The sequence below is a fragment of the Coregonus clupeaformis genome, chromosome 7, assembly GCF_020615455.1.
Source record: "Coregonus clupeaformis isolate EN_2021a chromosome 7, ASM2061545v1, whole genome shotgun sequence".
NCBI lineage: Eukaryota > Metazoa > Chordata > Actinopteri > Salmoniformes > Salmonidae > Coregonus > Coregonus clupeaformis.
This window is the reverse complement of record NC_059198.1, coordinates 30,970,946-30,983,860: the sequence shown is the minus strand read 5'-3', so window position 1 is coordinate 30,983,860 and position 12,915 is coordinate 30,970,946. Positions and strand designations below refer to the sequence as shown.

Below are 12,915 nucleotides of genomic sequence, written 5' to 3'. Positions count from 1 at the left end.
TCATGAGAAATTGTGACATTACCACCAAAAGATAGCCTTATAAGCCCATTGCTTTTTCTTCTTCAGAGCCAACAATGACAGTAGGACAATAAATAAATAGAAAAACAATTGTAAGTGAGCTGCTGATGCCAAGCACACAGTACAAATTCCAAGCACGAAGATTACTTGTTAAATGCTTTAATCATTGGATTGTATATTAACATTATTAATAACAAGCAATAAAAGTTAGCAAAGATTTGCCTCAGAAATATAGATCTGAGGGAAAGGAGGTGGCACCAGTTTACCATAACAGCACATCATCCCTCTGTCTGTTGCCTAGGAGACAACAACTGACCTTGTATAAGCACTCAAACAGTAGGCCTATAGGAATTAAAATTAGCCAGCCATTCACATATATAAAAAGAACTGTGTAAAAAAGTAAACAAAAAAACCTTGCTCAAGTCATATTTAATCATAACACAACACACCCCATTTACACCGTTTAACTTCCATTGACCTCGGTTTCCAGCACTGACACCATCGTGTGGTAGGCTGTGATTTGTCCGAATTCACAGATGCTGCACTTGCTAATATGGGGAGTTTCATCAGTGGCTTGCCCTGCACTGACAGAGGTGGAGAGACTTGACACACTTTCAAAGCTCTGACTGTCTTGTTTAAAGACGTTAAACACCAGTATTATCCTTGACCTCACAACAATTTCTGATGACGAATTTTAAAAAACGCTAATTGAATAGAACACATCACATAGAACACACAATTCAGTAGTGCCTCATAGTGCCAATATAACTATTAGCGTTCTTGTGCCAACCTCATCCCTTAACTGACATAGGACATTAACTTCATCCCAAAAACATACCCTAGGCTATGTGTTACCTGGCCCCCAAAAAAGAAACAAACATAAAATCTCTGAAATAGTCTAAGGAGATTCCATATCAGAGCTGAGATGGTTTATTCACAGAGACAGGTGGCTCAATTCTGCAAGCTTTAAGCATCAAACCATTTTGAAGGTGAGAGAAGCTGATTCTATGATGAATGAAACAAAAAAGACCACAACAGCACAAATGCTTATGAGAGGAGGAACATGTACGTTCGTTGTGATCCTTAGTCTCAAACCACAGGGAAACCACTTCGCATACTAGTATCAACCCAGTCACTCAAAATATGGAAAGTATCATGCCTTAAAAAGAGAATTTCCAGGGTCATTCACATACTTTTGAATGGAGAAAAAAGAGAGAGAGAGCACAGTGATAGTTATCCAAAAAATGAGTGGGTTTAAAACAGGGATTGTGACAATGCAGGTTTGAAATCAAGAGGACCATTGCTGTGCATCTTAGGCAAGGTCCTACACCTGATTTGCTTTCTGTATATTAGTGCACAAGGCAACGTGATAGAACTTCAACTGGACTTTATAAACCTGATGGCGAGTGTATGGCTTGATTGCCTTCAAATGACCCCTGATCATCAAGGTTGAGTGCTGTCCGTTTAAATCAAAGTTGATTAGCTAACAATAGTTTGACATTGTGTACGACTCAATATCGTAACCTGAAAATAATGAGCAAACATGTTACAGAGCATGCGTTAAACCCCTGGTTTAGCCAGTAGCTTTCTGAATGGTTGTACAATGGTTGTAACTGCTGGGTTTACATACTGAGGCCTTGAATCCAATACATTATTTTTTATGCTAAAAGAAGGCACTTAAGAGACTAATTGTTTGGTGTGATTTGTTGGACATTAACATTTTTAGGTCTGAGAAACCCTGGATGGATTCCTGTCTTATTTATCTGAAGGCTAATAATGAGATGTTTTGAGAAGATGAGCCAGTGAAGATGCCGCATAATTGACTATCTAATATGGCACAGTTCATGGGAACATTAGGTAATTGTGATTTCCACTCACTCAACTCAGTATCTTTTCCTTTCACTACATCCTTCATGTTTGCAATAATAGCCAATTATTCAGTTTTTTTAAGCTAATGTTTTACATGTCTGTATCATCCAATCCATGTCTGACTATAAATTGATATTGCAACAAAAGGTACAGACTAGTAATGCTAAGTTAACAAAAATGTTCTAGCAAATGCTTAATGAACATTTCAAATAATTTTGTCAGGTACATGCTTCCATAGATGTTAATGTTACAAGGCAGCAGGTTAGTAAAACAAGGAAAAAATATGACTGTAACATATTCTGTCAGCAAGGAAAATGACAACCAAAACGGTTTGCATTATTCTCCAGGCTTCAGTGATAGTAACGTGGAGGTGGTTTTCTGCCATTATCTCCAAGGAAAACTTTAGAGTACAAAATGAAACAACAACATCATTGTAAACCCTGGGTTTTAAGACTTACTTATTAGGATTTCACAAACACAACTGCAACCCTTTCTCTAATGTTTAATACATTGATCTGTCTCCTCAATGACATTACGTACCACTCAGTCATAAAAAGAAGGCCATCCAATCTGTTAAAAAAACCAAGATTAAAGAGTGAAACAAAAATACTAATTCATTCCACTTTCTCTATCAGTTCTGGCCAGACAGTCTTGGTTTTCCATAGGAATCAAATGTTTCTGTTTGGCCAGCTGACGTTTCCCAAAAGGTCTGTAAAAATGACTTGAGGTTAATTCTAAGGTAACAGGAAAATCTGATAGGTAAAGTTTCCAAGGAATTCTACTAACAGCTCAGTGGAGAAAAACATTGTTGAGCATTTCTCAAAAATCTCAGAATACCAACCAGTCAGAGGAACTCTCCCATTTGTTCCTGTGGCAAACAAACACCATCCACATGCTTAGGGATCATGATTTTGGAAATAAATAAATCCACAGCCATGTGAAACTTCTAGAGATACGGATATAGCTACCGATCTCAGTGATGACTACAAGCAAAAGTGGGACTACAAAACACCTGGTTCCTATCACGGTTCATGTGACAATTGTGCTTGTTTGTTTGATTTCCTTTCTCACTTCATAATCTCTTTCACACAGGTCTTTCTCTTTGTTCTCCAAGACAGACCTCTCACATTCTCTGCTCTTCTTCCTGTAGAGAATCTACGAGGGACACAGTCAGAAACTAGGCGTTTGTTGACACAGTGGTTCTTCTCCCCCTGTTCTCATGTAGCTCAATGTTCCCTGAGAGCCCTAGGTCTACCTTACTTCCACACCATGAGGGGTCTCTCCTCGCGCTTCTGCCAGGGACTCTTCTTGTTCCCCTCCTCGTCTTTATCATCGGCATCCTCCCCATCCTCGGGGCTGGTGGCTGAGTCCCTGCGTGTCACCTCGCTGGTGGTAGTGGTGGTACTGCTCCGGGCGCTGTTATCCCGGCTGCGGCCCTTCCGGGGGAACGTGCCCCCACGGGGCGTCGTCTCTGGGGCCTCGTCCAGCAGTGGTGCCAGAGAATTGTCCTCTGGAGAGTACATGGCGGCGTGGCTTTCGCTGCTGCTGCTGGGGGGGTCTGTGGTGTCGATGCAGGGGAGTTTAGTATAGGTCTTCCCTGCGTAACCCTTCCTCTCAGCCGCCGCTGCAGCCTCCTTTGCTTCCTTGGCCTTCCTCTCCTCCTTTCCCTTCCGCTGTTTTATGTTGGCTTCACGAGCGACGTCTACTCTGTTGTCATGACGACTCCCCGTGGCTCCTCCACCTCCCCCTCCTCCAGGGATGCTGAGAGAGTCTCCCCCTAGCTCGATGTAGGAGTGGCGAACCAGGGAGTTGGACCGACCGTCCAGTGAGACGAACCAGGCCCGGGGGTGCGGCTTCACCCCCAGCTCCAGAAGCTTCTTCTCCGTCAGCGCCTGCAGCTCTCCGTTCATCTGCGATATGGTGTTGTCGTTGAACAGGACCGGGATGCGGACTGGAGCCGCGTTAGGGTCCGAGGCCCAGTTGGAGTGTCCCTCCGAGTCCTCCCTCTGCTGGCCTGGTTCTTCCCCTTCCTCATCCTCCTGTTGATGATTCTGTTGTTGCTGGTTCTGTTGTTTCTGCTGCTGGTTCTGGTGTACTTGTCCCTGCTGCCTGGACAGGGTCATGCTAACCTGGATTCCCTCCATGTCGTGCTGCATCTGTTGCTGCCTCTCCAGGGCCTGCTCCACAGCCGACAGGTCCGACGACAGGCGCATGTAGTGGGCCGGGATGACCAGCGTGGGCACCACGCTCCGGTACATGCTCTCTTTCATCTGGTCCATGGAGTGGCAGAAGATGAGCTGGCCGGGCTGGGTGTTTAGAGAGTTGGGCCTGGCTAGGAGGTCCCCGGTCTGGGACGCTGAGTACTCCGGGGGCAGGCCAGAGTACTCCTGGTAGTGCCCGGCGAAGGGAGGCAGTAAAGGTGGTGGAGATGGTGGATCTGAGGAGTAGCCCTGGTTGTCATTGGCGTTGTGATTGTGGTGGTTGTGACGACATTGAGGATCATGGGTATTATCCTCCGCTGAGCTGAAGCTGCGGGTGTCATTGCGGACCAGCAGCTGAGGATCCAAGTTGTTAGTGTTAGTAGAGCGTGTTGTCACCTTCATGGGAAAACTCTCCCCACCGCCACGCCTGGTGATATTGTCCGTGTTCACCTTGGAGTGGCGCTGGGCCTTCCCTGGGGGCGTGTGCCGGAAGAAATCCTCCCTGGAGCTGTGGAGGTCCCGGGTGGAGGACAGGTTTGATTTGAGAGCGTCTGGGTCCCCCCCGGTGGAGGAAGCTGTGTCGATGTGGATGTGGCCTGAGCTGATGAGGTTGAGGTGGGACATGGACGTGCATTGATCTCTCTTGGAGCCGTCCAGGCCGGAGGAGACATGCATCTTGCCGTGACGGTGCTGCTGCCGCGGTTTCAGACATCTCCGCCTAAAACAAAACAGAGAAGGGTTAAAAGGAGGATGCAACCAAACACACACGTCCACGTATCACATTTTAACACCCTGTAAACAGGAAATGAAACAACAAATACAGTCCTGGAATATCCCGGATTGGTTATATTTTTCTTTTACACTTTTGACTGACCCAGCCCAGTAATAACACCCCTGATTCAACTAAGCAAGTGCTTGACAGGGCTGGGGTCAATTCCATTTAAATTCCAGTCAATTCAGAAAGTAGTTCCACATATTCCTTGTTGAAAAGAATTGAAGAGAATTGGCATTGGAATTTCAGTGTACTTCCTGAATTTACTGGAATTTAAATGAAATTGACCCTAATTCTGCTGCTTGATGATTCGTTGAGTAGCTAGTTCAAAACTAGTGCTGGGGTGGAACAAAAATGTGCCACACAGGGACTGACTACTCCAGGACCTGAGTTGAGACATGCTGGGTCTGATACCAACCTGCAGTAGTAGAGCAGCAGACAGAGCAACACCAGCACCAGCAGAGCCATGGAACCCAGGATGGTCATGAGGAAGATGGTGTGGTAGGTGGTGATGTCTCGCAGGCCTGTGGGGTTCAAAGCTGAGCCTGCAACATAGGGGTACACTGTAAAAAATGTCCTGTAATTTTTGTAGTAAACTACTGGTAGCACAGTAGCCTGTAGGTTACTGTACATTTACAGTAAATACTGGCAGCACAGAAGCCAGTAAATTACTGTAGATTTACAGGACCTTTACTGAAACACAAATGTACAGCATATTACTGTAACAGCTGACTACAGCTACATGCTGTATTCCTTGAATTCACAGTGCATTACTGGAAGCACAGTTGTTAGTAAACTGTTGCAGATGTACAGTGCAGGCAGCTAGTGCCAATGAAGGGCAGTATTTCTGTTAGGAATTTCAATAGTTTCAATACCTATTTTGTAATTTGTATTTCACTGGCCTGAAGTACAATTAATGTATTTTGTAACAGTTTAATTATAATACATGTATTTTGTATTTTCTAATACAAAAATAAACTTGCAAGTAGCCCGCTTAACTACAAAAACATTCTTGTTTAATGAACTCACTGTAAATCACTCTGGATTAGAGCGTCTGCTAAATTACCTAAATGTACAGTCGTGGTCAAAAGTTTTGAGAATTATAATTTTAGTCATTTAGCAGACGCTCTTATCCAGAGCGACTTACAGGAGCAATTATGGTTAAGTGCCTTGCTCAAGGATACATCGACAGATTTTGAACCTAGTCGGTTCGGGGATTAGAACCAGCGACCTTTCAGTTACTGGCACAACGCTCTTAACCACTAAGCTACCTGCTTGTGAATGACACAAATACTAATTTTCACAAAGTCTGCTGCCTCAGTTTTGATGATGGCAATTTGTATATACTCCAGAATGTCATGAAGAGTGATCAGATGAATTGCAATTAATTGCAAAGTGCCTCTTTGCCATGAAAATGAACTTAATCCCAAAAAAACATTTCCACTACATTTCAGCCCTGCCACAAAAGGACCAGCTGCCATCATGTCAGTGATTCTCTCGTTAACACAGGTGAGAGTGTTGACGAGGACAAGGCAGGAGATCACTCTGTCATGCTGATTGAGTTAGAATAACAGACTGGAAACTTTAAATGGAGGGTGGTGCTTGAAATCATTGTTAACGATGGTTACCTGCAAGGAAACACGTGCCATCATCATTGCTTTGCACAAAAAGGGCTTCACAGGTAAAGATATTGCTGCTAGTAAGATTGCGCCTAAATCAACCATTTATCGGATCATCAAGAACTTCAAGGAGAGAGGTTCAATTGTTGTGAAGAAGGCGTCAGGGCGCCCAAGAAAGTCCAGCAAGTGCCAGGACCGTCTCCTAAAGTTGATTCAGCTGCGGGATCGGGGCACCACCAGTGCAGAGCTTGCTCAGGAATAGCAGCAGGCAGGTGTGAGTGCATCTGCACGCACAGTGAGGTGAAGACTTTTGGAGGATGGCCTGGTGTCAAGAAGGGCAGCAAAGAAGCCACTTCTCTCCAGGAAAAACATCAGGGACAGACTGATATTCTGCAAAAGGTACAGGGATTGGACTGCTGAAGCCTGGGGTAAAGTCATTTTCTCTGATGAATCCCCTTTCCGATTGTTTGTGGCATCTGGAAAACACCTTGTCCGGAGAAGACAAGGTGAGCGCTACCATCAGTCCTGTGTCATGCCAACAGTAAAGCATCCTGAGACCATTCATGTGTGGGGTCCCATTGAGACATATTCTGACAAACTCCAAGCATTGATTATGCAAGAATGGGCTGCCATCAGTCAGGATGTGGCCCAGAAGTTAATTGACAGCATGCCTGGGCGGCTTGCAGAGGTCTTGAAAAAGAAGGGTCAACACTGCAAATATTGACTCTTTGCATAAACTTAATGTAATTGTCAATAAAAGCCTTTGACACTTATGGAATGCTTGTAATTATACTTCAGTATACCATAGTAACATCTGACAAAAATATCTCATAACACTGAAGCAGCGAACTTTGTGAAGACCAATACTTGTGTCATTCTCAAAACTTTTGACCACGACTGTAAATGTAAAAATGAACACTTGCAACGAACACTGCTGGTATTATTCTAGTGAGCTCTGCCCCCAAACAAGGATACATTTCATAAAAATACAAACAGTTTTAAGGCGGAGCACACTAGAATAATACCCAGCAGTGTGCTTTGTAAGTGTTTATTTTTACATTTTGGTCATTTAGCAGATGCTCTTGTCCAGAGTGACTTACAGTCAGTGCATAAAAAAAACACATCACAGTCATACCAAGTAAAACATTTCTGTAACCATTACTGAGAATGTTGTTGTAGTTAAGGATACATTGGTCTTCAAGGTATTTTGTATTTGTAACAAGATAACTTTTGATGTATCTTTGCCCATCTCTGGCTAGTGCCAAGTATGTTACTGTAATATTCACAGTAACTTGATACCAGATTCCTTTAAGTTACTGTAATATCAGAGCAACGATACAGTACAATATTGTAAGAAAGTAAATGCTACTGTAACCGTAATATTGGTATTTTACTGTAATTACATGGGATTGGTTCAAGCAGGTTGGCTGCTAGGTATTTGTATATTACAGCAATTGTATGAATATTTGGTGTTTTATATCACTTCCACTACTAGAGGCCTAAACAAAGGCTTCCAAACTGGCTGTGATTACAGTAGTGATGGGGAAACTAAGCTTCCTGACGCATTGAGGCTTTCCAGACAATTGTGTCAAAAACAGGTTCATTACTCAAGGCTTTGATCAAAACAAAGTGTACACTAGTGGCACCTGCTGGTCAAAATAATTTAGATTATATAGATGACGTCTTCTACCGAAACCAATCAGGTGGTTGTTCGGCAAAATGAAGCTTCGGACATCATTGATCACGTGCTTCTGATAAAGTGATACAGGCATCGGCACACTGCTTCGAAGTAAACTGCTTAGTGATTTCAACGCATGTCTCGGAGCGCCAGTATCAAACGTAACATCACTAGATTACAGGGCAAAACAGACTTGGCAAAACACTCAAACAGTAAAGGTTTAAGACTTGCTGCCACTCTGACCTGTCCCTATACACATTAAATTGTTAGGGCACTACTACCACATATCAGTTCAATTGGTACAGCATTCTTACTAACGGGTGCAATAAATATAGCTACTTACAAGGCATGCCTCAAAATATGTTAATGAGACAGATATTCTTCCCCTCCCACAAAATTTTTCCACAAGCACCATCATTTATAAAATGCTGCAGTAAATATACAGCAAAACAGCAATACAGTACTTTCTTAAAATGTATTGTAATAAAGTTACAGCAATTGTTAACAGTGAATATGTAATTAATAATTACAGCATAGCAATGAATATTTGGTGTTTTATATCACTTGCACTTGTAGAGGCCTTAACAAAGGCTTCTAAACTGGCAGTGACTACAGGGCAAAACCAATCAAAAGGACATAACTAAACACTCAACCATTAAAGGTTTGAGACTTGCTGCCACTTTGATTTGTCCCCTACACGCCTCAAAATATGTTAATGACCCAGAAACAACAATAACACTAGTGTTGTTTGGTGCTCCAGAAATATGGTATAGTACTGTATTCTGTGGGGTGGTACTGAATTACAATAAATTACTGGCAGCACAGTAGCCAGTAAATTACTGTAGATTACAGGAACAGGTTTTTAGATTCCAAAAATACGATATGGTACTGTATTCTCACTAACGGTTGCAACAAATATAGCGTCTTACAAGGCATGCCTCAAAATAGGTTAATGAGCCAGAGATTATTTCCCCGCCCACAACATTTTCCTACAATATACCATAATTCACAGTATGCTGCTGTAAATATACAGTAAAACAGGTAATACAGTACTTTACTGTAATTTTACAGCAGTATCGCGTAATGCCATTGAGCCCCCATAATGCATTCCTCTTTAGAGTACTGTACTGTAATATTGAATTACAGTAGCTAACATTTTTTTTGCAGTAAATTTACAGCAATTTGTTACAGCGATAAATAAGATACTAGGAAGGGCCAAGTCTGCAACAGGACTCCCTACAAAAAGCTTTGTAAGATTGACTGACCAGAACCCCTAGCTATACAGTTTCATTGCAAAAGTGCACAAACAAGTGTTCATTATTCAATTTCTATCTCATATTGACATGGTCTTAAGACAGGGATCATCAACTAGATTCAGCCACGGGCCGTTTTTTATATTGAGTAGATGGTCAGGGGGCTGTAACATAATTACAAATAATCAGTAGACTCCGAATTGACCTCAAGAAGCCCAAACAGATATCATATTTGACTAAAACATAATCATTTCAAACCTTGCTTACATTTGTATACAATCACATATCTCTCATTATATTATGTGTGGGAATAATTTCGAACAGATTTCCAAGATGAAAAACATGGGGGGCCAAATAAAATCAAATGTTGGAAAAATGTCAGACTGATGCAGTCCCCAGCTATGTCAACATTGTTGACATAGTCAGGGATGAGCAAAAATTACTAAATACAATTACAAAATACCATAAAGATCAATGTATCAAAATAAATGACAAAATACTTGTATTTTAATTAAATACATTACAAAATACATGGTTTGTGTATTTAAAAATAAGAAAATACATTTGCAAGTAGCTGGCCCGAACAGCAAAAACATTCTCAGTAATGGTTACCGAAACATTTTACTTGCTATGACTGTGATATGTTGTTTATTTACCTTAGTTGAATGCACTGACTGTAAGTCACTCTGGATAAGTGTCTGCTAAATGACCAAAATGTACAGTATATGTGAAAATGAACATAGCAAAATTAACTGCAAAGCACACTGGGTATTATTATTGGCCTTGTTTCGGGACGGAGCTCATTAGAATAACACTCATTTTTACATATACATTTAGTTCATTTAGCAGATGCTCTAATCACACCATAGTGTCATCAGACTTCTGATACCAATGTAGGGTGAAAGGGGGCCACAATAGTGTGAACAGCTATACATTTATAAATTTTGCAGCTCTCGAAAGTATCTTGTTACAAAATACATTGGAGTGTAATTCAGCCAGTGTAATACAAATGTAAAAATACTCAGAAGTAATTAAAATACATATTTCAAATACATGTAACAGAAATACTGCCCATCTCTGGACATAGTTACTGTACCTGTGGTTGAGGGAAAGGCAGCCAGCCAGTATCCTAGCTGGTTGGCCACAAAACTCCATGTCAGCTGTGCTCCGTCTTTCTTGATGTATCCGGTTCCTTTCCTGACCCAGAGTCCTGTTGAAGTACAAGTCAACATGAGGACAGAATTAGTTATGGTAGAGTAGGAATTACATTACACATTGTATGTCAACTTCCTTAACAATTTCACAGATGTGTGTGTAGATTTATAATAATATAATAATATGCCATTTAGCAGACGCTTTTATCCAAAGCGACTTACAGTCATGCGTGCATACATTTTTTTTTTGTGTATGGGTGGTCCCGGGGATCGAACCCACTACCTTGGCGTTACAAGCGCCGTGCTCTACCAGCTGAGCTACAGAGGACCACATGTAGATCCTTATCAATCAAAAATATCTTCCTAAAACAGAAAATATATTTGTTGTGAGTATCCCTGCTCTGCACTAACAATACTGATTTCAAACCTATTTCCTTCATTTTTGCCAATGCTTGCTCATAATCCCTGTACACAATCATTTCAAGGATAATAAAATACAGTGGGGAAAAAATGTATTTAGTCAGCCACCAATTGTGCAAGTTCTTCCACTTAAAAATATGACAGAGGCATCTAATTTTCATCATAGGTACACGTCAACTATGACAGACAAAATGAGAAAAAAAAATCCAGAAAATCACATTGTATGATTTTTAATGAATTTATTTGCAAATTATGGTGGAAAATAAGTATTTGGTCAATATCAAAAGTTTCTCAATACTTTGTTATATACCCTTGGTTGGCAATGACACAGGTCAAACGTTTTCTGTAAGTCTTCACAAGGTTTCACACACTGTTGCTGGTATTTTGGCCAATTCCTCCATGCAGATCTCCTCTAGAGCAGTGATGTTTTGGGGCTGTCGCTGGGCAACACAGACTTTCAACTCCCTCCAAAGATTTTCTATGGGGTTGAGATCTGGAGACTGGCTAGGCCACTCCAGGACCTTGAAATGCTTCTTACGAAGCCACTCCTTCGTTGCCCGGGCGGTGTGTTTGGGATCATTGTCATGCCGAAAGACCCAGCCACGTTTCATCTTCAATGCCCTTGCTGATGGAAGGAGGTTTTCACTCAAAAACTCACGATACATGGCCCCATTCATTCTTTCCTTTACACGGATCAGTCGTCCTGGTCCCTTTGCAGAAAAACAGCCCCAAAGCATGATGTTTCCACCCCCATCCTTCACAGTAGGTATGGTGTTCTTTGGATGCAACTCAGCATTCTTTGTCCTCCAAACACGACGAGTTGAGTTTTTACCAAAAAGTTCTATTTTGGTTTCATCTGACCATATGACATTCTCCCAAACCTCTTCTTGATCATCCAAATGCACTCTAGCAAACTTCAGATGGGCCTGGACATGTACTGGCTTAAGCCGGGGGACACGTCTGGCACTGCAGGATTTGAGTCCCTGGCGGCGTAGTGTGTTACTGATGGTAGGCTTTGTTACTTTGGTCCCAGCTCTCTGCAGGTCATTCACTAGGTCCCCCCGTGTGGTTCTGGGATTTTTGCTCACCGTTCTTGTGATCATTTTGACCCCACGGGGTGAGATCTTGCGTGGAGCCCCAGATCGAGGGAGATTATCAGTGGTCTTGTATGTCTTCCATTTCCTAATAATTGCTCCCACAGTTGATTTCTTCAAACCAAGCTGCTTACCTATTGCAGATTCAGTCTTCCCAGCCTGGTGCAGGTCTACAATTTTGTTTCTGGTGTCCTTTGACAGCTCTTTGGTCTTGGCCATAGTGGAGTTTGGAGTGTGACTGTTTGAGGTTGAGGACAGGTTTATTTTATACTGATAACAAGTTCAAACAGGTGCCATTAATACAGGTAACGAGTGGAGGACAGAGGAGCCTCTTAAAGAAGAAGTTACAGGTCTGTGAGAGCCAGAAATCTTGCTTGTTTGTAGTTGACCAAATACTAATTTTCCACCATAATTTGCAAATAAATTCATTAGAAATCCTACAATGTGATTTTCTGGATTTTCTTTTCTCAATTTGTCTGTCATAGTTGACGTGTACCTATGATGAAAATTACAGGCCTCTCTCATCTTTTTAAGTGGGAGAACTTGCACAATTGGTGGCTGACTAAATACTTTTTTCCCCCACTGTATATACAGTATATTCTATTAAATCCTGGAGTGAGCAGATGGAACAGCTCCATAGTTACTGTACTGAACGTGTGCTGTGACTCTATTACTCTACATTAAAAGGCCAGCGGTGTTATGCATTCATATTCAGTGATGCGTAACTTGTCAGGATAGAACACACACAAATGATGAGCGAATAACGTGATTCAGAGAAGACAGCTTTGAGTCCAGGCAGATGCTTTCCGACCAGAACCACAATAACGAAAGAGGACG

General features: G+C 41.9%; 1 protein-coding gene across 1 annotated transcript in view; it reads right to left on the bottom strand.

Annotated features, from left to right (window-relative positions):
* Positions 1-161: 161 nt before the first annotated feature.
* The window catches only part of LOC121569720 (protein FAM171A2), an 82,444-nt gene continuing 69,690 nt past the window's right edge, over positions 162-12,915 (bottom strand). The window contains exons 6-8 of the mRNA XM_041880871.1: positions 10,507-10,620; positions 5,279-5,405; positions 162-4,806 (exon numbers count right to left, since the gene is read on the bottom strand). Of these exons, the coding sequence (XP_041736805.1) occupies positions 3,144-4,806; positions 5,279-5,405; positions 10,507-10,620 (1,904 nt within the window). The 3' untranslated portion in view covers positions 162-3,143. The remainder of the gene's footprint in view (positions 4,807-5,278; positions 5,406-10,506; positions 10,621-12,915) is intronic.